The following is a 25,918-nucleotide window of genomic DNA, read 5'->3' as shown; positions in this document are numbered from 1 at the left end:
TATCGAAAGCATCGGATCAATGGTGGATTTCGATGGAGACGTTAACGATAAGAGAAAACAGTAGAGGAACCGGAGAAACATTGGAACGTACCAAAACGAAGATTCATCTCTAACTATCCAATGGTTATGCGAGGAAGCAGCGAACATTACGCTTCAGTCATTTCACATTTTAATATCTTGGTCGGCGTAGAGTTGGGCACAAGGAGCGAGGCAGGAGAAAGAAGCAACGAAGTACGTAGAAGTCATCTAAATGAGTCAGGGGAATATCCTTGTCAGGGTTTCACGGTTAAGAAGAAGCTCCTCTTTCACGATGTACTACGCGGTCGACTTTTAATGAGCGATGGCACGTGGCCTTGCGGTTTCACAGGTCTCGGAATAAAAAGACGCTGGCAGACAGAGATGTTAAGAAAACAAGTAATTCAGCAATTACAGTTGTTCATTCCGACTGTGAAATAACAGAATTTCAATTTCGTTAGAAAGATACCGAGGGTACATAGTCCCTTCTTGAAAATGGGGTTCTACGTAAACAGATGACGAGGAAGAGGCAAGATGATCAGTCGTGCTGGAGAAATTTGTATGTCTGCCTTTAACCTATGATATTATTATATTATAAATATATATATATATACATATATACATATACGTATATGTATATATATGTATATGAACGATTGCAAGTTAACATATGGAAGAGTTTAGAAAACAGATTAAAATGATTACTTGTTGACGATAAGAGATTATTGTTACGTTGTGCTGCAATCAATTTTTAGAGATTCGAATCGTAAAGAAGATTCCGTTGTGTATATTTCACGCTCGCGGAACGGCGTGTTTACGGTTGTTCGAATGGAACCTTATCAGCGTAAGAAGAATTGGTATCACGATTATTTTTCAATGTTTATCCGAGAGTGTCTCCGTTACTTCGGCAATACGGTTACAAGTTGAATTTCCCCGAGAGTTTAATAACTTGAATATTTAAAGTCGTTTTGAAACAATTTTGCGTAAGCCCAGAAACACATCCAAGGGTTATAAAAATCCGGGAACAAATCGTATGACAGAGCAAGGCGAAGCAGAAAAACAAATTATGTACGGATAAGAAAGATCTTTTCCTTTCCTGCCATCGAAACATCACCGAAGCATCATCGTGTACGAGAGCTATGATTATCGAGCATGGGGAGTTTTGAAGGAAGGGAGCAAGATTTGCAAAGGAACAAGATACATTTAGTGTTCAAACATTCTACCGTGTTTTGAGAAGAATGTCTGACATGCGCGGAAACTGACCACGAGAGTTATTTCAAACCGTGACAGAGAGCGATAATACAATTTAAAACGGGGAACAAGTCTGTTTGTTAACTGCTTACTCTGGGCTAGGAACAAGTAAAGCGAAAATTATTGCGACAGAAACGAAACTCGGAGTTGCGAGAGGAATAAAAATTATGGAACGGGCGGAGAGGGCATCCGTGGGAGGCGGAAATAAATATAGTGCGGACAGAGGAAGAAGAGAGATTGATTAGAGTCGAAAGCTGGAAGCGTGGTGCAAAAAGGAGAGATAACTTAGCGAATGCAATTTGTGGTATCTCCGGCTCTTCTTTTATCCCTTTTCGAGAGATTTTCATCGCGGTAGTTCGACCGCGTGATGATCTTTAAGAAGGCTTAAGATTACCACGAAGGAACGAGAATGTGCCCCGGCAGGAGCATCGGGAGAATCGGACCCTTTATCGGGAACACAAAGAAATGAAGTTATCAGTGTCGGCTTATAGAGCTCAGGCCACTGCTCACAAAAAGATCCTTTCCAACTATCAGCATCAATTGAGCTACGGAGCCACTAACCAGGCGTCCTCGTCCAGGATCCCCCCTGATCACGTGTCGTTCCTTACTGGCTTCAAGGTGAGTATTTTACATACTAATTCTAAATTATGTGTTTCTCGTCGTCAGAATATCATTCGGAATCTTAATCTTCTATCCGAAGGTACTCGAATGTTCGATTATCAGGTATAGCCTATTTTGAAACTACAAGATTAATCTCGATAATTTAGACCTCCGAGGTCATTCAGAGTCATTTATATTTCTTTAAGGTCTCTGTCGGTTTCTATGTCCAAAAAATGTTCTCATCATCCGTGTTTGAAAGGGTGACTTTGGATATCAGAGCAATTAATTGTTTTCCCTTTGAGTGATAGTTCCACCCCCTCGAAATTTCCTGTGCTAATTTGTAGTCGGGCGTTCCTGTTTCCGAGCGAATTACGCCGCTGAGGAAAGTCTTGTAGATGTTCGGTAAAGGAATACTTTAAAATACTCGTTAGTAGCCTCAAGTGATCTTGAGAGGTTAACACATACTTTGTCCCATAATAATTGTAGCCAAAGAAAATAAATATAGACCGCAACATTAATGATAAAAAAACTGGATTAAATTAAACAATAAATTAAAAATATTACTCCTAATTTTTATTCTGAGTGTTCTGATAGTTTCTGGATTTTTCAATAATTTCGTTACTGCATTTTAAACTCGTAGGTAGGATCCCTTGGCTGCGAAGCTTTGCTTTCCTTGTATGCGTGAGCTTAGAATTATTGGAAGCTTCGTAAAAAAATCGAAAGATGTATCAAAACAAATGACAGATGTCATGAAACATTGATTTTCATTGAAGGCTTCACAATTTGCGCTACAACATAACTTAAAGCTGCATTCGCCAATAATTCCTGTTTAAATGTTCACTTGCAACTATTATTATGGGACAGAGGGAGTATAAGTTATTGAACTACTTCGAAAGTAGGACGTACGTTTATGCTGAATTCATATACTGAACTAAAAAACATTATTGGTTGTTGAGTAAATTATAACGCGAACAGAAGTATAATGTTATGTCACATAAATTATTAAAAACCCTTCAGACTTTCTATTATGTCGCTTTGTCGCTGTGAGTAGACATAATTTTCTGACTAGCAGTTTTATTAACTCGATGTAAATTCCTTAAAAATCTGTTGTCAATCTATTTTATTAACCTAGCAATATTTCATTCAAAACAGCGTACAGTTCAAGATGTCATAGTAACGCTATTACGTCCGCAACGAAGATAACTCGTCGCGCTAAAAATGAGTTGAACATACTTATTTTTGTTGAAATCGTCAAAAGTGTACCTACCATACTAACTTTTTAATGACCGTCGTGGTTCGATTCATTCTAATCTGTACGCACCGATGTTTTTGAACCTGTATCTTTTGAAGTCAACATTAAGTTTATTGGATTTAACAGAAACAGCTAATGACTTGAACCGACTACTAGACAGTTAGATAAAACGTTTCTGACCCTGGGTTAAAATGAACCCAACTCCTATCCGAAGATTTCGCATTTTAATACTAACCATACCAAAATCGGTCAAATGACCACTTTCAAATTTTTTATTTTATAAGCAATAAAATTATAATAAATTGAATAAACTAAATTTCTTCATTTAGGCACATATTGTTTATAAAAACTGCGAGAAATCTAAATAAATCCAGTCTTGCCATTTTTATAAAACAATGTATATCAGTCACATTTCCAGCTCGATATGGTTAACGTTAACAAAAAAAAAAAATTGTATAATACAGGTTACATATAGGGCAGGGGCAGGGGCAGAGGTTACAGGTTGCATATTACTTCTTCGTATCCCGTAGGTACAATATTAATCTAATGCTTTCTGTTTGTTTGAGTCTTATGTCTCTAACAATATTATTTTGTTTCTAACCGAATGCCACATTCCATTTTATTTTGAGTATTTGTCATAAGACCCACTCATTCATAATGAACATGAATATGTAAATAATATGTGATATTATTATACAGGGTGTCCCAAAAATGTTGTAAGAGATAAAGAGGAATTCTTGAATGTTAAAGTATCTATCCTAAAGTATCTTCAGGATAACGTTTCATTCTATAAACGTTCCACAGGAACAGATCTTTGCTTAAATAATATGTATAGCAGAGAATTATTTTAAAAACAAAAGATGTGCAAATGTAATCAATTTTTGGAATTGTTGAAACTTTAATATTGTTTTCCAAGAGAACGTTTGACATTTGACCTGTGTGGTTCTATTCAATTCAAAGTCTAGGTCAATTTTGCAGTAACTTCTTCTTAACAAATCTACACCCAGTATTTTCTGGTAGTCGTGACGTATAATTTCTCACCACTCTATAAATCATAAATAATTGAACACTGTGGATCAACAATTTAAAGGACGACACTGAAAAGTTAACAACACAAAATGATATCCTATAGCATATTTGTTTTCAATGAAGACTACAATTTCGAATGAAGTAAGACGTATTAGATATTTTATAATAAATTACATTTCAAACAAATGCACGCGATGACCATCGGGATCGAACATGTTTAGATCAGTTAAACAAAGCATCGTTCGGATCGCCGTACTACGTGCTTGATAAACGAGCTTTTGTTTATCTGAACTGGCTTGATTGTTTAATACGCCATAAATTTTCGAATCAATTTTCGAATGATTTATATACGTATAACGTATTTATATGTGTATGTATAATGTTTAAAGCGAAAGACTTAGAAGCGAAAAGAAAAACAAATAAACAGTTATACAGTCGCTACAAGATTTTGGTTTTTACAATAGTTGAAATTGGGAACCACATGGTTCTAATCATTTTATTGTGACAAGTAAGTGAGTCACAGATTTAACAATGCTCAAAGCAACGATAATTGATTTTGTCTTTTCTGTGTCGATGCAGCTGTGAGCACGCCAACTAGGAACAAGAGTATGCAGTCATAGAAAATGTCGAATAAATTGCCAGTGGTTCGTATATCGACCCCTGTAAGTGTTACCACCACCCACCATCGTCGATTGCAAACATGTAAAATTATAACAAAGATCATCCCGGTTATTTCCGTCCAGCATCGCAGTTTGCAATGCAACCATGATTACCCAGTAGATCTCCTACACAAGTATTATTTAGATTTGATTATTTATGGAATCACGATTGAAACGAGAGATGTAAATATAAATAGTAACAATTATTTTTCACTACCATTTCACGGTCCTCGTGTGGATTACATAGAGTCCGAACATAACAGTTTCGTTTATTTTGGTCCCTAGTATTCCTTTTCATATTTGTATTCCCTACAATCAATGCATATGCATAGAATTTACATGCACGATTTTATATATTAGAACTACGTGCACTTTGTAGACTTATTGCAGAGTCGAAAATATCAACGATGTATCCACTGACAGTTAAAATGGGTTTAGTAAAAGGGTTTAATGGTAATAGTAGTAAATGGGTTTAATAAAGTGGGTTTAATAAGTGTTAACGTGAACACCCTGTATATAATTTATATGAATCTACAAAATGTATATTTCAAATTTTCAATATAGGTCTACATTAAAAAATTGTAAAGAACAACTTTTAGTATTTTCTCTGCAATTCCGACTAATTGCAATTTCTCCAAAATTTTTTCTTTACGTGATGTAGTCAACTAATTTTTCTAACTTAAAAGTGTCCTATTACACATCTTACACTATAGTATAGACATAATATTTGGCTCAAATGATTAATTAATTACAGATTTAAAGTACAGTAAGATGCTGATACAAAATTGATGCCATCATTTTCTGTTTTACATCTTCACAAGGAAAGTCAAACGATCAATGCAAACGACCACGTTTATGCACGAGGAAGTCTCGCGAGCTGTTGGGAGAGACAACTAGTGACTAAGAAGGCAACTTTGGTGATTGTTTAGTTCTCCACGTATCGAGAGCAGTTGGTAGGGGAACTTCATTTCGTGGAAAAATATTTCTCTACAGCCGCGTGTATACCGAACTATTCGGAGAGAGTACTTACTGTAATTATAATAGTTAAGAAATAGTAGTAAAATATAGTAGTTAAAATATTTCGAGTTGACGTATGTAAGTGTATGTCAATTAGTAGATCGGCCCCCAAACCGTGAATTTTTATAAAACTTCAGATGCTGTAAAAGTAAACGTTAGCGGACGATTTAATCGTTGAAATATTGCAATAATCGAATTTGAGGGCCTGTTGATTAAATTAAGTTTCCCTGCGTACGACTTCGTGCGTCTCGTGCAGGTCGGTGTTTCAGCCTTTCTTCTGGTGCAAGCACCGTGAATAAATAAGCTGCTCTTTCGGAAATAAGGACGTCGCGTGGTGCATTTACCGTTTCCCAATTACATCTAATTGCCTTCGAACATTCTCGTATTAAACGTCCCCGTGGGGAAAGTTTTGCCAGAGGCGTACACCATCCATCGACCACCAAGCAGCTAGCGGCTAGCAGCGAGCAAGAAACAGCGAGCAGCGCAGCGTTGCGTTGCGTTGCGTGCCGTCCCGTCCCGTGCACCACGCTACTTCAATTAGCCCGGAACCCTACCGTGTCGAGCGAGCCTGATATAACTTCGATTAGCCCGTTCATATTTTTGGTCGACCCTTCAATGATCGTGTGCAATTTCCGGATGATAAAAAGCCAATAGATCGCTTTTAAATCACCGTTCAAACCGATCGTCACTATTTCAACACATACGCTTCTTACATATTACTTCTCTTCTAGAAACTTTGAACTCTCGAACAATAAAGACACATAGGGGGAGTTCCCCTAGTGCCAAACATTTAAGACTTTTCCGATATAAATGAAAAAACAAAATACTTTTTTTTTATTCTGTGCCACTTATAAATTAATAATATGTAATTATGCAAAACAGCGATTTCTTATGATTTGCGTATGAACGCCACTTTCAGGATCAACGAGATTTGTGGTATGGTTCACAGTTTTGTGTATATAGTCCTGGCAATTTCCTAAAATGTCGTATGTACGCCACTTATCCGTATAAATGATACTACCTGGAGTGACGTGTTTTTTAATAATAGATAGAGGGTTTCGCTCGAGCGATCGGGAACAGAAAGGATAAAATTGTTTTTGGCTTCGCGTTCAATCCTGCAAAATGCCCATTGTCCTCTAATTATTCATCCGATATTGTCCTCTTCCCTATTTTGGACTCATCCAACTCAACAATTTTACCCTGTCCGTCAATTGGCTTTTGCTCGCGTAGAAGCCATTGCTGAAGTAACTAGAAATGGTTTGTTAAACCAACATATCATTGCTTGCTAGTAAGTGCAACATAAATAACAGACACAATATATTACTTACCTTTCCACAGAAGTTGGTCCAATCGACAAGTTCATGGTCATTCATTTCTAATTCGCTAACTAGAAATTTCTGTCGCGGTGGCCGCGTCATAAGAAAATACGTAATAAACCGGCATAATAAACCGGAAATGCACTAACTTTAAAATTACACGATTACACTCTTCTTCGTTTTCGATCTCTAATGACTTTGCCATACTTCTTTGTGAAATATAACATGTAATTGTCAGAAGCGTCTAAATCCTAAAGGTAACCTTGACAACATATGTCAAGGTCAAGATCAGTGGAGCTGGGTCCGCTAAATGTAATATTTACTGCCGGCCTTACTCTTTTTTATGGTTGTCGTAAGTGATATTAATGGTTTCGACTAATGTAAACAAGAATAGTAATTTTGACATAACCTCCATTTTATTTGTCCGTGATCCACCTTTATCTATGTAGATAAAGGTCTAGTCTGTCTGTGTATTTATGTAGCGTTATTCAAATAGAGTTTTACATCTTCAGATTTGTAAATGGAACACAAATTTTGCATTCCGATAATCAGTATGTGTATTCAGTGGTGTCGGCTGGTAGTGATTCGTTATGTACAGAGTACCTCACTGGATATTATCACCTTGATTTCCGTCATTATTATGATTCTCAGTGAGAAATGTTTTGATGGAGATTATGTAAATGGTTTCACGAGATGCACACTCTGGTGTTATTAGTTTGTTCGTAGGTCGACACGGCATCCAGGACTTATCAAGGTCAATTCTGATTTTTTAAATGGAATCGTATGTTCCTTAATGCACCAATCGATGCGTTCATGTGTGTCCAAAAATGATTAGTTTAGGAGATATTTTAAGTTAAATATCACTACGAAAACCTCACTCTTTTACTAATGATAACTTTGCATACTAATAATACCACAACAAAAACGTTCTCTTAGCAATATTTAAATAAAAATATCTCCTAAACTAATCATTTTTCGACATGTTAATGAACGTTAATACCTTTTTGTAGGGAATAATTTAACTTTCATTTACAGAAAATTTAATCTTAAATTTAAAAGAAAAAGCCTGATTTAAAAAAATCAAAGTTGATCATCGTAAATCCTTGACGTGTCCACTTACAATAAAACTAATAACTCCGGCATGTGTATCGCTTGAATAATAATAATAATGACGTAAATCAAGGAGGTAATATCTGGCGAGACACCCTGTATAATAGACCAATAATGAGGAAGGAAATTCCGAGACATTTTCGAGACAAATAGGTTTGAAGATCCATTGCGTTCGCTCGCATGCCCTAGTAGGAAGCAGGAAGTAGAACCGGTAGGTCATGAACAGATACATCAGAATAACATGTACAGGGTGACAAGAAATTATGTGTAAGAACCGTTACTTTTGCTACTGTATTCTTGCAAGTATTTATTGTTTAGATGCAGTAGATTTTTGTACGAGCTTAAAGGGGAACCGCGCAAAAGAAAACGGATAATAATTCGGACGGGAGCACGTGGCAAGTACGTAACAATACTATTTTTTTAGTTCGTCCATCGTTTCTGAATTGTTGGCGTCCACCTTATTTCTCGAACAGCCTCACAGAAAGGTCTCGGGTTCAATCGATATCTCCTCTTTGTGAAATGAAGCGCCCATTACATCTTTCTTTCACCGGAGCAACTATTTCGTTTTGTGTTCGTAAAAACACTGAGGAACGTTCTTGAATGATACACTGTGTTCCAAAATTAATTTATGTAAAAATGAAGAAGTCAGATGAGTCAGCCATTTGAGAAGCCATTTGTGTTTTCTATCAACCTGAAAATATGACACTCAATTGGAATAATTCAATATAATCATTTATGTGGTTTTAATTGTTTAAATCTCCTAACACATTCTGAAAAATGAATTTTATCTTTGAGTGAAAAACAAATATTTTCACGGTCTACTTTTCAGTCTTCGTCGTACAACGAATTTTCAGTTCAATTTCCTGAAATTATACACTGAAAGCATTGGAAATTATACGATGGTTCGTCTATAGCTTCATTAAATATTAACTCTTTATGAATTTTTATAATTACATGTTCACTTGTCTACTAAGTTCATTAAAATATTTATACTACTAATCCAATTGATGTTCATTTTCTTGTGAAAAATCTAGAGCTACAGATAGAAAGCTAAATGCTATCTTAATAACGATAAGAATACAATTAACTTATTTATAATAGATTTAAACGTTTTTAAATAACAATAAACAGAACATTTAACGATGATGGTATTCATGAAAAAGTCGGAATCAAAGATATTAGAGATAGTTAAACTTGTCTGCACAACATTTTATAAATCCTGAAATAAAACTGCAGGCGAAGCTAGATACGAATTTTTATTGGATTTCCAAGTGCAGCCACCAATTAACGAATTTGTAGGTAATAACAAGAATGTCAAGTGGTTATGACGACCACAGCCGGCACTTGGAAATAGCCGCAAAATCAGAAAAAAAAACGAGAGGAACTTAAAGAACGTCTGGCAACAATTACACTCCGTTTTCACGTAATTGTGTTTTAAGGCTTAACGACGTCGGGTCACACCGGCATAAAAACCTTCTACGCTGCTTGCAACGAGAATCGGGGTTGCACTTCTATTTGCGGCAATATTTAACGAACAACCTGGCAGGGGGTGATTCTTCATGGAAAAATAAGAAAAACTTTCGATGTAACATTATTTCATCCGAAGCTTCGTTTTCGTGAAAATCGAGTTTGAAAATCCAGCGAATACACGTGCTGTTAGATAGGAATCGTCTGACGCGTCTGACCATGACCAACCAATTCTACTTCCTACGCATTCTGTAGCACGCGAACCTGACGGGTCTTTGAATTCGATTTTCTCGAAAACGAGACGTCAAACAAAAAAATTTTATTCCTTTTTTTGAATTTATTTCTACACGTAGAATCACCATCATCCGCTTGTACTACGATTTCCGGCCCATCCTGTACATATACGTATAATATTGTTAGGAAAGCTTCGACTCGTTGCCGACGAACACATTTTATAAGCGGAGTTATAATCTGAAATATATAACTGTTTATTTCTAATAACAGCTGTAATTATAAATTTGTCTCTATGTCCCCCTCTTTTACGTCTCATTGTCAGATCGATCTGTTGACTAGAAACCATAATCTCGATGCGGAAGTCGACTCCTCACGAATGTAGGGCTGGTCTCAATTCAAATTTTTGCAATATCTCCAGAATATTGTAGGGTACTTCATTAGGTACTTCAGTAGGGCGTAACTTCACAACCGCCATAATTTAATACCGTCGCACTTGATTAGTCTAGATAATTTGTAAGATATTGATGAAGATCTATTCGTAAGTCTCACATTTTAATTAAACAGAATTGATGCTTCATTGAAGAGTACGATTATTCAATCTAAATCTTTTATCTACATTTATAATTTTTTAAAATATTTATCAGGGCAGGTTTTTCTATCCAACTAGATTCATACAATTGTATAGTGGCTAGTATTTGTTGGCAGTGTGATTTTGTTGATTTACATTTGTGTGTCGATTTATAAAAAATGGATGCGTTTATTAATCTACTGTGAAGCATTTTATGACGTGGGTAAATCACAAGTAGGAAATACAATCTTTATTAACTAGTTACTCAACTCCTGTGTATCCCAACGACTACGTCGTTAATGTCAAGTATTTGATTCATTTTGTAACATTGGTAAAGTTAATTTGAAAAATCAAATTATTATCTAAGCATGAATGGCATTTGAGGAATTCTATTAAATTGCTAAAAAAAAACTAGGAAAAGTAAAATTACGAATATCATATTATATCGTATATTCTATCGTACACAATTCTTTTTAAGATGATCTGACGTGGTTCATATTGCGAATCTTGCGCATTATTTTATATTCGTTCACGTTCCGAAGTTCCTGTTTGGAACACATTAGCTACGGTCTCTTTTCCATGCGTGATTAAGCCCGAAATGACTTCGACAAACGATGTCTGCGTACATCAATAGAGTTTGCTTCGTTAATTAATTTCCAAGTTAATGTATGCTCGCTAATCGCTGCTTAATCTTACTAAAAGCCTCGACCATATGTAATGAATTATACATCATATGACCTCCCTTTGCATTATAAAGATTCTTTTAATATTGAATACCACAAATTACCACCTTCGCGTATTTAATTTAGTAATTTGTTCTTCTAACGAGAGGCTTAATTGTACCGATTAATAATAAAGAGGAAAAGGCATGATCTTTTAAATACAAGCAGGGAATTAAATGAAATACATTCTTTATTTATGCAAAAGGTGTCTGGAGACATTGGCGTGCACATTGAAGGACTCAAAACAGTGATTAGAACAAGAATGATTATAGGTTTGTCTACTATTCTTCGGTAATTACTTTGCTTTTGTTTTTTTAATGAAATGTTAGTTTGTATCTGAGAACCGTTTTCAATATAAGAATTTTTAATTGTAAATTAAGTGTGTTAGCGGACATTCAATTAGGACATTAAAAGACATGAAAATACTGTGGCATGTAGTGTTCTTCGTAAGGTAAAAATTAATTGATAATTCGATAATTACGGTACAGCCTCAATACCAACTATCACCCCATATAACATCGTGAAAATGGAGAAGTGCAATAAGCGCAGGTTGAACGCGACGGTTTTATCCGCGCGATTTCTAGGTCAGTAAAATTAAATGGAATCGTTTACAATTTGCCACACGGACGAAATTGGCTTCCGCTTTCAAGGATGTGTAGATAACGCAAATGTGGCGCTATTTAATACAAACTTATTCGTCAAAATAAGTATAATTATAATTATATAAGTATAATTTCTCGGAGGTATACAAGGACCTGTGTAACACGTGACTTCTTAATACACTGTACTATTTAATATATTAAGCCACACAATAAAGAAAACTATACATCGCAGTTCGTTCACTTCGCTCGCCGTTCAACCTCAAACTCTCTAACCTTCCGATCTAACCACAACTCATACATACATCCTCGATCGGTAATATAGGGATCGATTATTCTCCACAACAGTATAGAGGTAAAATCTGTATTTCCCTGCAATGTTACGCAGCGTCTGTGCACTGTATGCTCAAATCATTAATGCTGAACAAAGTCACGCAATGTTGACACTGTATTATTGAATGACACGGTCTCGCGTGCTGAGTCAACTCTCGTGCACATTTTCAGACGTGTAAAGGTTGTTCAGTGGCCTCCGGTTCTGGCACTCTCCTCTCAGATGTCGCGGACTAAAAGGACCGGGTTAGGTTCCATCAAGGAATCAATCGCGACGTCTAAGCTACAATGGGGACTGCGGAGTCGCGTATCGCCTACCTACATTCAGAAACAGATAGAGTGCCATCCCATTAACGCCTTTCTTGTAAGAATGATTCCTAATTATCCGAGTTGGAGGTTACCCTAGTTTGGGTTGCCTCAGCTGTCATGTACGAAGCTGACAAATCTGGGCGAATATTGCCGTTTCCGGAAGAGGAACGGTTAGATGATTTCTAGGTCCTCTCCAGCAGAAATTGAGGACGTGGAACACGCTGGTATTTTCGACGACTTGCATTTTGGAGACTTCACTATTAATCCTCGGCTGTCTCTAATTTGTTTCAGTCTCATTCGTTCCTTGATCTTGTCAAATTAACAAATAAGATTATTCCTATGCTTCCTCAGAAGCAGTGAAACGTGTTACATTGACACGAAGTACATATTGATAAAGATTAAGTAGCGTGTTCCTCATCTTGGGTGCGCACAATCACATTTTATAGTAGAAAATTGAGATAATTCCTTCAACGAAAATGAGAACTCTTAGGGCATGCTGTCTTGCAAATAATTTTTGTTCGTCAGTGTCGCGAATGCCTAATTGCAAATTCGGTTTTCAGGACAAAAGTTAATCATTTATTGTTCTTGTGAAACGTTTTATGTAGTAAAATAACTTCTCCAAAATCATATCTCCGTTATTTTTATTTATTCTATCTATTACTATAACATATTATTGGAAACAAAGAGATAGGATTCCGCGAAACTGTTGCTATAACCGCATCTTTCAGTATGAAGTTGCAATTGCTTTATGTACAGGGTATTAAGAAATTATGTGTACAAACCGTTACAGTGTGATTCTACACCTTAGGATCGGCGATATGGAATAAAATAGTTTACGAAACTTTAAAGTCGTTCTCTATGAGAGAGTTCCTTCCAGAAGTTTGTTCCTCTCGATGAGTAGAACACGATGCAATCGTAAAAAATTTGACCTTCAAAAAGTCGATCAAGGTCAATTTTATACCAAACGTTATTAACGGATAATACATAATTATAATTATATAAAAATTATGTAATTACACATAATTTTTTGACACCCTGTACAAGTAGATATTATAAATCATAACTGGAAGATGTGTATTACAAAATCTGTTAATAATAAAATGCTTAGAATTTGGGTAGCGTTTATCTAATTGTAAGTTGGCGGTTAAGTTTTAACCTCGACGTAAGTCAACCGACACGATGAATATGTGTAATGAGGGGAACGCTTAGTTGCGTAAGACGAAAGTTGCTGGTCAGTTGGGTACCCGTGCAGCTATTTCACGAAAACCTAATCGAGGAGTACAGCCCTTCAAACGCAGGATATTACGTAAAGTGGTCACTGTTGCGTAAGAGACGCAGGAGAATTTTGTACAGGATGTAATAAACTTTTCGAGTAGGGTGAATCTTTGTGTCCGGGATGGCAGCTGGAAGTGACATGCTTCGTGGAGGCATTTTGATTACAGTACCATGCCCGATACTGTGTCAAAACTTGCAACGAGTAGTGTTCAAATTCCGGTCCCACGTGTATACTGTATACGGTATACTATTTCCAGAAACCTCCGCCATGATGTTTCATCTATTGTCAAGTGTTTACATTGCTGTCGGTTTTATGACGTGATAGATCAACACAAGCGCCGCGCCGCAAATAATAGAAGTAGTATTCAGAAAGTTAGTTGCATTCGTGTTAACAACAATGAAGTTTTCAACATTTGAAGTTATTTTTTTTCATTATTGGAACATACAATGTAAGAACTACTTTTCTATCAATATTTATTTAGGCATTTGTCGTATCGTAAAAATCATGATGTTGTATCTCATCGTTGAAAGAATACTGTCAAACTTGTGATAACCATTCCTGTGGCGCATTTTGGAAATCTTTGTCAAAGTCTCATCTTATTGGTCGGAAAACAAAAGTCACAATGGAAAAGTTCTTTTCAAAGAAAAAAGTTGTTCAAAGTGACGAGCTGTAGAAAATATTTAAATTTCATCAAAATCGAAGAAGACTATCCTTTTGTAGACAATTACCATATTTTGTTAGCAGAGTTCAAACCTCCACTTATTAGCGACCGAGTTACCTTTTCATGCAACTCCTCTCTAATACTAGTATTAATGCAAATTAATAAAACAATAACACGATTCTATGTTAAACATAGTATGTGACTCGTGAAACAATGTATGGATAATATTACAGATACCAGTAAAGTCTTGTGTACTAGTGATCAATATAATACATATGGTTCTGATTTTAATACCGTGATTTTCTAATCGAGTTAAATAAAAAAAATTCAGACTACATTCCAGAAGTATATTGTGGGCAGCATGGGCGTAGCCAGGAATTTTTCTAGGGGGTGGGGGAGGTCTGAATTAGAGTCGACAACTTAGAAACTTTTGAATGACCGGGGGGTGGGGGGATATTTGAAAATAAAACAATTAGGGGGGATGGGACATGTCAGTCACCGCGAAACGTCATTTTAGTGTAAAATAATGGAAATGTTGTAAATTTAATTGGGACAAGCACCGACTGTATTGGTTATGGTACATTTCATGCCTATTTTTTTCTTATGATAATATGATTTTATATTACCACAATTACAGCATATAACGCAGATCATGTCGTATCGTGTAACATGTCACGAATCCGTGCTACTTTCGTTCATAATCAAATAATATGATTATCTCACTGTTACCGTGCTGCGATTAAGTCTACGTGTCATGAATATGAATTTACTGCAATTTAATAGCAGATAGGATCTATAGTGAAATGTAATGGCACATCAATGATGTAAATTGTCTAATACCTTCCGTTAATAAACGGATCTTCTACAGAAGTACACTGTTGAAAATTTTCAGTTTTCAAATCATAATACACACAGTTCTAAAATATATCTGCATAGTAACGTAAAAATGTGTATCACTGAATCTCAACACGCTTACCGTATAGAAGTTATAGCAGGTGATCATTAAAAAAAAAAACAAAGCTGATCTTCATATGACCCTTACGCGTCCACATAGAAAAAAGATATCTACATCGGAAAGTGTGCCCCCTGATACCGTTTGACTTTTGTCTGAAACATTTTTTAGTGTCATCGACAGTTTCGGAGATATTCGACTGGATTGATTTAAATGGGACATGCTGTGTATGTAAATTAAAATGACACGAATTTTGTAGGTTACCTGATATATTCGACCCCTCGGGAAGTTCTAATTCGTGAAGGGTTAAAAGACACGTTTTAGAAACTGAGCGAATTGAAGCTTTTTGGGCAGAATCCTAGGGGTTCGCCAGTGACACTCTCGCATGAGATGGACCATTTTTCTGTAACAGAAAGCAATTTTGATAAAAGTCTCACTAACAGGGGCGTTTGAGAGAGACCAAAGTACTAAAGGCACTTAAACAGGGGGAATAGAATTCGTCGAGCAAGAAGCGAATACTGTACATTGCACCCGAAATCGGACTCATCACCTATACATACAGTTGGTAAAGTTACAGAATTCACTCGCATCGATTTGGGTTTATGATATATGAATTGCACATCGCGGTGCACGGTTGAGCCGTTTGGGAATGTGCATATACTTCTGAGCAGTAGACTTTAGAAATTATAACTGATATTGGACCAATTGATTCCAGCTTGTAGCTATAATGCTTTTATCTAACAATAAATATAAAGGTTTAATCGTGTTCTAAGTACAAATGACGTGTGATTACTAAACTGCAGATTTTATGAGTTCATGACAAAAATGTGTAGGTGAATTTTAACAAAGTTGAAATTATAAAGTAGTTATGGGTGATGATTGCTTGCGTAATACCTGAAACTAGAAATTACATACTGAATAGATACGTCAAATAATTTTATTAACTATTGTTATTAATAAGATATTGTGTCCATCAGATTCTGAAAGCAGAGTCAATTTTCATTAGTGCGAATCTTTTGTAATGTTTTTAGCATTAATTTGTTTCGATTTAAGTAAAGATAAAAACTATAATATAAAGTTAAACATATACATAAACTATTAATTTTTTACTATGATTGATGACAATCTAGATATTGACGACAATTTAGATCGTGTTAGAAAGAATTGGTACTGTGCGAAAGACCGAGTAGATAATTTGGAAATCGAGGCTACTGAAATAACGATTTCATTTTCCATTTATATTGTTATGGAATATCTCTTAAATTTTCTCCCACCTGTTGCAGAACATCCTGCGTAGTAACAAAAAAGTACAGGCAATGAGGAGACGATGCGAGAACTGTTTACATTCTGTTGAAGAGCAGTTTAAGTAGCTTCTTTATTAAAATTATTCACTTAGAGTATCTTATATAATATTGGTTCGTCGATCATGCTCATACTAAAATTCACAAAGAATGCCAGAGGAATTGATTTATAATCAGAAAAAATATGCGGGTCATGCAATGACAAATCAATTACTTTTTGGGTTGATGTCAGAGGTTATGTTCAAAGTGAAATATGATGTATGTTTGATGTAATGTTTGAACGGGAATGGTTTGGTGTGTCACGTATTTTATCTGGGAAGAGTATTTTATTAGACTATAAAATTTTACTGTGGTATATCAAAAATAAATTGCTACGTAACTAGTGCACTAGTGCACTTATTGCTTATGAGCAGATTTTTCTAGAAAATTTTAAATAAATGTGAAAAGTCTTACTTGGAAGCTTTTGTTCGCTTTACTTCAGGAGGGTGTCTTTAAACTTAACGTCGTAATGTGCTGTTAAACGTCGGGTGTGCTGCATTTCAGGTAAGCGAGCCGTGCGCTCCACTGCTACGGTTGGCTGTTCACGCCACTCGTCCCTATAATGCTCCATAATGCCTTCAATGTGGTGTAAAAAAATGTTGACAAGTCTCGACCTACTCTTAGTGGTCGCATCTACACTTGAGAAGAGCTGCATTAACCAGTCTTGTCTAACGATGCTGTATTTTTTAATTAATATAATACTAACCTCTTGCCATAATTGGACTTGTCATCATGTGAACATTGCAAAATTTAACACTTTTCATGAATTTTTTCCAGAAAAAATACGTCTTATTTAGTATTTTCTAGAAGTATAAAATCTGTGAACAATTTTTTATACTTCGCAATAAATATATGTTTAAAAATCGTATCTAGCTAGCGTAGGCGAATTCTTAATCGATATGTTTATCGTTATCGCTCGTACCAAAGTAAATAATTTCCTTTGAAAGTTGGCGAAATGGCGAATGCTTGAATTGCATATTCCGAAATTTCATTCTTTTCCCATAATTTTTTAATAAAAAAAGTATGATAAATTCAGCGTAAAAATATAATTGGTAAATGTTGACAAAAGGGGACCCAGCTCCAATGACCTTGAGCTTGACATATATTGTCAAGGTCAACATTCTGAACATCTCTCGGAAACTGAGACCGAGCGACGTGTACATGGTACAGGAAAAAGTTGCTCAGAATATAAAAATAACACCGATAAAAATTTACCGTATGATTTCAGTAGCAGCGAGAGCCAGTAGTATGTGGAATAGCTTCTCCAAATTTCGGAGCAATCAGCCATGTAGTTTTTGAGATATTCCTACAGTAGGTGAGAAAAATATGTTTCGAAAAGAACGCGCTTAAGGTTTTCTACTGACACCGCATACACTTTAACCATACTGACCATGACTTTAAGCATACAATTTTGGGAAAGTATTTTTAACATTCTATACTTTTAAAAAGTACAATTTAAAAAATCGATTTCTTAACCCGTCCACCTGAGACTGCCCCCTTAAAGTGACGTCTGACAGTAACGCCATGCGTTTCGGTCACCAAATTAATCATAATTACGCATTCAGATCCTTATTCTTACACGTTGTGTTGTACGTATGTATGTATATGCACGGTACATAGTCATCAGTCTAGGAAAATTTTAATAGCCTCGTACACCTACTACGTACGTTGTCCTGGAAAATTTCGTTCTACTACTGCTGCTAGTGGTTGTGGCTGTGGCTGTGGTTGAATTCGTTTGCGTCTCTCTTTCTCTCTCTCTCTCTCTCTCTCTGTGTGTGTGTGTGTGTGTGTGTGTTCACCAGTGCATCAGTATGCGCATAAACTGTTGGACGAGCATGTCCTGCGCGTAGTGACAAGAATAGGACACATAGAACTCGGAGGAATACGAAATGGAAACTTTTATGTGCATTGATATTGTTCCGCGAACTGAAATTCGGGTGCATTCACTGCCCCGGTGATGTTGTCACTTTGAAGAAAAATGAAGTCCCAGCATTGCAAATCTTAAACTACACAATTTCCTACTTTTGTAATCACGAATAAGTTTTCATGGTAGTAAAACTTCCATTGCAAGATTCAATTTTACATTGATATGAGCTTAATATCGTCGTATTTTGCTTCAGTTAATCTGCCATGGGTTACATGACAGAGGTATAGATTAAAATATTTACTACGTTATAAGTCAATTTTACTGATAACATATACACAGTTGCGCGAAAGCCATGATTCCTTATGTTTACTAAAGGTAATTAAAATAGATTGTGTTTTCTATCATGTACAGTTTTCGATTAAATATCGGTTTTTATGAAAATGCATGACTTTGATGAAAAAAAGAATGAGGAATTACGTGAAAACTAAATATGCGAGAGAATTCGAGTTTCAGTCAAAAAATAGAAGATTTTCCTCCAAATATACCAGTAAACAATTATATTTTTTCGTACTTTTCAATAGTTGTAAGTGCTTGTTAAAGTTTGAAAAAGAGTTGGGCGGGTACTCTATACGCACTATTTATGTATTTATGTGAAAAATCCTTTATCTGACAGAAATTCGCAATGCAGTATTGGATTCCACAAACGTTTTTGGTAAGGAAACCATTCACGAAAATTATTTGTTTCGATTGGTACATGAGTAGGTCAAGAAAATATTGATTGACAGCTTGGGTGCGACGCGTTCCTGTCACCCGGCCATTGCACGTGATTGGTCCCTGTTTTTCGTTAATAACTCCATAACAATGTCGCAGACAACATCTTCACAAAGGAAAAAGTTATTTCAAATGACCCCAAGAATCATCTCTTTCGAGGAAGTTCAACATTTAATGGGACACCCTGTATATAAATATTAGCGTTGCTCCCAGACGGCTCGGCGAGAACGGCCCAGAACGGTGGGAAACATAACTCTTAACTTTATATAACATAAAATATTATTTATATGTTAAAACACGTATCCATTGCAATCATCGTTTGTTACACTCGTCCCATGAGGCGTTAGGACATGTTGGTCAGAAAATTAGTTAACCAATAAACGCATTGGCGCAACGATAAGAAATCAATACAATGGAAATATGAACAGTTAAATATGCAATTTCTTTATTAAAAGTGGAAAACTGTGATAGGATGTGGCACGATTGAAAGAAAAATTATTTGCATAAATAATAAATCGGTATGCAGGGACACTATTTCTTCGGACACAAGGGACGGATGAGGGTCAAGTGAATGTTGTTCGAAAAAATGAGGGTTAAACGAACAAGTTTGTTAAGTCATAGATTGTTTATTTATCCGTTGATCGTATTCGAAGAAATATTTTTGCAAAGTTATGCTGCAATTGAATAAATCTCATATGATTATTGTCACGTAGAGAAACGAGTGTCTATTTAGAAAGGCAAAGTGGTTAAACAAGGCAGATAGGGTGAGTCGTACGGTTCAAGAGGAATGACCAACCGTGCCGAAGAACTTGCCGATACATACAGAACGATCTCCGCAAAGGAAAGGGGAAGACCCAAGGGCTAGGAAAACAAGGGGAACGGAGGATAGTCTCGGAAGAAGAATCGCGAAGTCGCTCGGAGACCACCTCGACGCAGCACATGGCAACTCCCAAGGAAGATCAATATCCCCACCAATCGTATTTCTCTCCTGACTATGGCACACTGTCTCCTTGGTGCCATAATACGAACGCCTTTCTCTTTGCCTTGTTCCTCCAGGTTGCTTTTCTCTCAACTGGAATTTTTCTTTGCGGAGCTTACAAAAAATTGATTCGTCCACAATTTTCTGATCATATTGTATGAATATACAGTACTGTCAATATTGATTAACACAAGCACATTTTCTGTATTATTTGTGCAACATTTTCAAGAAACCTTCGATTATGCCTGTCTATGTTTGTGACGAGTAGACTGCGGATCTTTATGCAAAATAAACATTTACTACATCTATCCCAACAAACAGAAGATACATGGGAATGAATTTCTTCGTTTAATAATTTTAACAAGCCTAAGATAATACAGTAATATAAACAAATTCTTTTGATTTCTTCAGAATTCTTTTTGACAATTTTATCTGCCGTTTGGTAGGACTTTTTCCTTCAATTAAAGTGTACCACACAGCACTAACAATAAGCGGCATCCATAAAAATTCGACTTGTTACTAATAAAGTCTTTCTGGAGACTTTCATTAATGTTTTGTTTGCTATACAATCCTTAGAAAAAGTGTGATCAAATGATTGGGCAATTTTTTAGTCATCTCTGACATTCGGAAAGATACTATTCCAGTTATGATCCTCCAACGGAAAAAATGTGACTGGTTCAGAGCAAATGTTCAGATTATTTGGCACCGATTGAATTTTTTCAGTGTCGTGGACGTTTGCCAAAGGCAGTTTGATATACTTAATAACGATGATACGGGAAATATAGAACACTATTCCTGTCATGTCGATTTACATCTGAATAGTTCTGAATTTTTTAATTAAAAAACGGCGGAAACGGAAGTTATTAATATTTCTACGTTTCTTCTCTCAGGGCTGGTCGCTAACAGAATACAATTTTGGTACGATTTTAATTATTACTACCATAGAGTAGAAATACAAGTATTAATTAAAAAAGTATGATTATTAATTTTCATTACTAATCTTTTTTATTTTTGTTATTTGTTTTTTTTTATTAATTTTTAATCTTAAGTAGTAGTGAAGTACAGAATAATTATTATAGAATTACACAATCCTTAACCACATTTGTATAATCATAAACTTCACTAACAAAAAATCTTTTAATATAGTACATTAGGGTGGCTCTTATTTTCGACATTTAAGTTTTTTACGCCACCCCCCCCCCCAGGATTGTTCCAATTAATAAAAAAAAATTTGTGCAAAGTTTGAGCTCGACCGTATAACGGGAAAACGTGCCCCCAAGCCTTTAAACATCAAAATAATTAATTAAATGCTCATAAAATCGTTTTTTTCGAATATCTTCCAAATTATTGACTGTATTAAAAAGTATGTTAGACAAAACGTATAAATATGGACAGGCTGCGCCTTTTATATTACTTTTTTTGTAAAACAAACGGTTTTCGAAAAAATTCAGAAAAATGTTAGAACAAAATCAAAAAATTGTTTTTGAAATTTGAAAACTCAAGTCAAAATAACTTTCAGATTCCATTTTATCAAGAGAAAAGGTCATATAAAGACAACTGCGTTCCGAAAAACCCTCTAAAATTAACCGCCCCATCTCCTGAACCCCCTCTCCCTAAACCTAATCCAGACCTTCCGTAAGACGTTGACTCTGAATCTGCCGGGCTTGGCAAGCATTGCGATAACGCATTGGTCGGCGCCGCGCGTCGCGTTTTTCGGTGACCAACGCCTTATCGCATCGCTTGCCTCGCCCGGACGTCCTACGGATTCGCTCATATTTATGTAACGGTTCATTTTAGAGGGTTTTTCGAAACGTAGTTCTCTTTATGAGAAGTTTACCCTTGATAAAGTGGAACCTGAAAATTTGTTGACTTTTAATCAGAAAAATATACGCAACTTCCTGCTAAATAATTTGCAATTAAAAAAGTAAGTTCCGCAAGTTAAAAAAAATACACATTTTTCGTTGATGTTTATTCACAAAAGATAATGAAATCACACGTCAGTGAAATCAAATCGTCAAATTTTTTTCGATTTTGTTCTGACATTTTTCCCAATTTTTTCGAAAACCGTTTGTTCTACGAAAAGAGTAATAGGACATAAAAGACGCAACCTGTTCAGATTTACAAGTTTACATCTCATATGGTTCAGTGTGTGACTTTGATTCACCTGGTTCGCGGGGGGATAATCTGTGTCTTTAATCTATGTTTCAGTAACCGCGAAAGGAAGTGTTCAGATTCAAGTTCTTATACTCATAGCTAGTTTTTTGAACCGGAGACAGGTTATAATGAATGCTCATAGTACTCAAGTGCGCAGATAACTAAAATTCTAGTTTAAATCTATGTTATAGTTTACTAAATGATATCTTGCGGCTAAAACTCAACACTTTTATATTAACTTCTGCTATTTCTTCTAGAAACCACACAAAATTCTGTTCGACTTCATTTAAGGAGATTCTTTAAGAAATTGTAGCTTCAAGCCATCCAATTTTCTAAGTAATCCTTAAAACTCCCAAAGGTAATCCTGGAGTCATTTTTGTAAATGTCCTTGCTGATACCCACTTCTTCGCATTGCTTTAGATCAGTGCCGGGCACGTTTGCCTCAATTGAGGCAAAACCGTCCCCGTGTCCTCACTGTCCCCTTCCAGTAAGCGCTGTTACGAGGTGCACACTGCATGAGAGAGAGGTTGGTGGGGGAAGCAAGAGTTTGAGGGGCCCCAACCGTGCCCAGCACTGCTTTAGATTATCTTCGTCGTGAAACGTACTCTTCACGCTATCTTTTATGGTCATGATGCAAAATTTTTATATTTTTTTTAACGATTTAATTAAATAGGTCTAAATATTTTCACAAGTCTATTCAATAGACTTATTCAATAGTTTTACACGCTTTGAAAATTTGTTTAAGTAGTTCCTTCCACACTATTTATACTAGGGAAGTTAACAATCTTGAACAACGTGGTGTTGATTTTCTAAATGCATAAACATTTCAAAATTGGTCGCAACAATTGTAGTGAGCTATATTTAGTTTTTGCACGCTTCATACCTACGAAAATATGAATTATTATTACTGTAACCCTACTGTGAATTATAAAAGTCATGTATGCTCGACTACAGAAATGTTCAAAGTGCTCGTTATATCGTCTTCTTATGAGAGATGTTTCTCGAGCAAAAATCACGCGACTTAAAGTTCCGTTAACACATACATGATATAATAGCGGGAGTTATTTCCATATCATTTATTCGCACGATAAGAACGCAGCCGCATCTTGAGAATTGTGCCGGTTCAGCAGGATTTCCGGTAGATTCGCGCAAGAACAGAGACACGTATGCCCCCTCTCTTTTCCGTGAATCTTCGCTTATCGTCGGCGGAATGTTTTGTCTGTTCGTTTCTGCCAGAACGAACACGAGCGTACCTAGTTTGAGACGTTCGCTGTTTACTCTACCTCCTTGGAAGCCGCAAAGGCGTTTGCTCTTTCCTCAGAATTTACTTACCGTTATATCGCGGCATATACTGTGGAACTTTCTGTTTCTGCACATAGGTGACCAGCCCTCAAGCAATTGTAATCCTAACGTAATATCAATTTCTCTGTCTTGCTTGATGTACTGATATATAATGGACTTACTTCTTCCGAGTCCAATATTTGCTGCCGTGAGAATTAACATTCTTGATTGTGTTAACATTGTTTTACCATTATCTCGGGCCATATCTACTCAACACCAGAATAAGAAGACGCATTGACGAATTACAGTGCTGGAGAAAATAGTAAGACACAGAATTAAGTATATTAATTAAGTATATATACTATTAACAGTATATACACATTTTATTTCGTGTGTGTAAAGGTAGGAAATGTACAGGGTATCCCAAAATTATTTGTGAAGAATATCACTATATCGATCGATGGAGATCTGTTTGAAAAATTAAATACCATATTATCTCGTGCGGTCAAATTGCCGGCCGCGGAAAGTAGGACAGGCTACAAATATTTCTTGGAAAAAAAAATATATAAAACGAGAAATAAATACTGAAAAATACATTGTATATATACTTTAAGAAAAGTCGTAAAGATAAATAGCGATGTGATAAAATGCGACGAAGATTGAAAAGGTCAATTTGACCGGCCGTAGTAGGTTTAGAGTTAAATCCCATGCCTGATCTACATGGTACATCTTATGGTTTTCAACATAGTACAATGAAGTGATCAGATGTTGGTTAGTAAAATTGGCTTGATGAAAATGCATTTAATCACGACCTGATTCAGTTTACGCTAAAATAATCGGGCGTTAGCGTAAATTTATCTCCAAGCTCGAACCTGAAATGTTCGAAAACTCATCTCTAATTGACACCATCGACCATGTAATAGTGGAAACCTTGCTCCAGGCAGTGCAATCAAGTACTCGGACACCAGATCGGGTAAACTAGCAACATCGGGTCCAGGAGCGAATTGATATTGTGTGATATTGGAGCACGGTGCATCAACAAGCTTGGAAAGGTTAAAGCTAAGGAAGAGACAATGGAACAAAGAAAAAAGGCGGAAAGAAGAACAAGAAGGCAGGAGAAAGGTAGACGGATAGCACTCTGTGGCAAAACATTACGTGGTAAAATTTCACTAAGCAAAAAAAGACACCTGCTTATCCCCTGCTTCAAGTGGCGGCCACAGGAGACGCACCCACACATACACCGGATGTATATATGTACCTACATACATCCGGCAACGAGCCAACAAATGCCGTGGATCTCGAATGAGATCGGGCAACGGTTGAAAGTTGCGGGCTGAAAGTACGACATACTGGCAACGAAGAATCGGTAAAAGTGTTGTCACAATTCAGCACAGTATCCATTTCCGGGTATCGCATAGGTGAGAATTTTCAAGGAAAACTGAAAGTCGTAGACAATTAGTTTTACCGACTATCGTAAGGTGTGTAGAACTTGAACAATGTAACAATCGGGATCGTGTAACAAAATAATTTCATATTAGTCTTCTTTTGTATATGTGTCTATGCAAACGCATACTCATAAATTGTGTAAAACGTAAGATAAGGTTGGTTAAGTTGTACCCTATAAGCAAAATCACGAATGAATTGTAAGATTTATTAAATCAACAGGAATTACTTGTATTATTCAAAATTCTTGTGAACTTAGTTGTTATTTATTAAAATTTATATATCTGTACACTTTGACTCGTAATTAAAAAATCTTATTAAATTAAAATCGGTACGTCTAAGGAAACCAGAGTCCTAAGTGGTACCACCTACAGCTTAAGTCGCACCTAAAAATTAAATTACACAAAAATAAATAAACCCTATATTTCTATATTTTCAATTTGGCATAGAATTTTGCAGACTTTGCACTCAAAATCCGATCCATCTGTTTCCGCATTTGGCTAGAAGTTTGTCGATAAGTTTTGGTGCCAAATTCATACAAAATAGGGACTAAATTCTACTCCAAGCAGGGTTTGGTACCAAATGAACAAATCTTTTGATCGCAAAGTGTGATACAAACATTGCGCAAAATTTGCTGGAAACAGCATTTGGCTACCGGGGTATGTTCCTCAAGATAACTTGTTGGATTACGTATGAAATTGCTGTCGTTATTGAAC

At 36.0% G+C, this 25,918-nt stretch overlaps 1 protein-coding gene and 1 long non-coding RNA gene across 2 annotated transcripts in view; both read left to right on the top strand.

The window, feature by feature from the left end:
• Positions 1-1,003: 1,003 nt before the first annotated feature.
• The window catches only part of LOC143352568 (uncharacterized), a 176,316-nt gene continuing 151,401 nt past the window's right edge, over positions 1,004-25,918 (top strand). Inside the window, exon 1 of the mRNA XM_076785172.1 lies at positions 1,004-1,884. Coding sequence (XP_076641287.1) covers positions 1,732-1,884 — 153 coding nt within the window. The 5' untranslated portion in view covers positions 1,004-1,731. The remainder of the gene's footprint in view (positions 1,885-25,918) is intronic.
• Positions 4,732-25,918, top strand: part of LOC143352575 (uncharacterized) — a 58,346-nt gene continuing 37,159 nt past the window's right edge. Inside the window, exon 1 of the long non-coding RNA XR_013081967.1 lies at positions 4,732-4,809. This is a non-coding gene — a long non-coding RNA (uncharacterized LOC143352575). The remainder of the gene's footprint in view (positions 4,810-25,918) is intronic.

The sequence above is a fragment of the Halictus rubicundus genome, chromosome 3 (genome assembly GCF_050948215.1).
Source record: "Halictus rubicundus isolate RS-2024b chromosome 3, iyHalRubi1_principal, whole genome shotgun sequence".
Lineage (NCBI taxonomy): Eukaryota > Metazoa > Arthropoda > Insecta > Hymenoptera > Halictidae > Halictus > Halictus rubicundus.
Note: the sequence above shows the minus strand (reverse complement) of the source record. Positions and strands in the feature narration are given on the sequence as shown.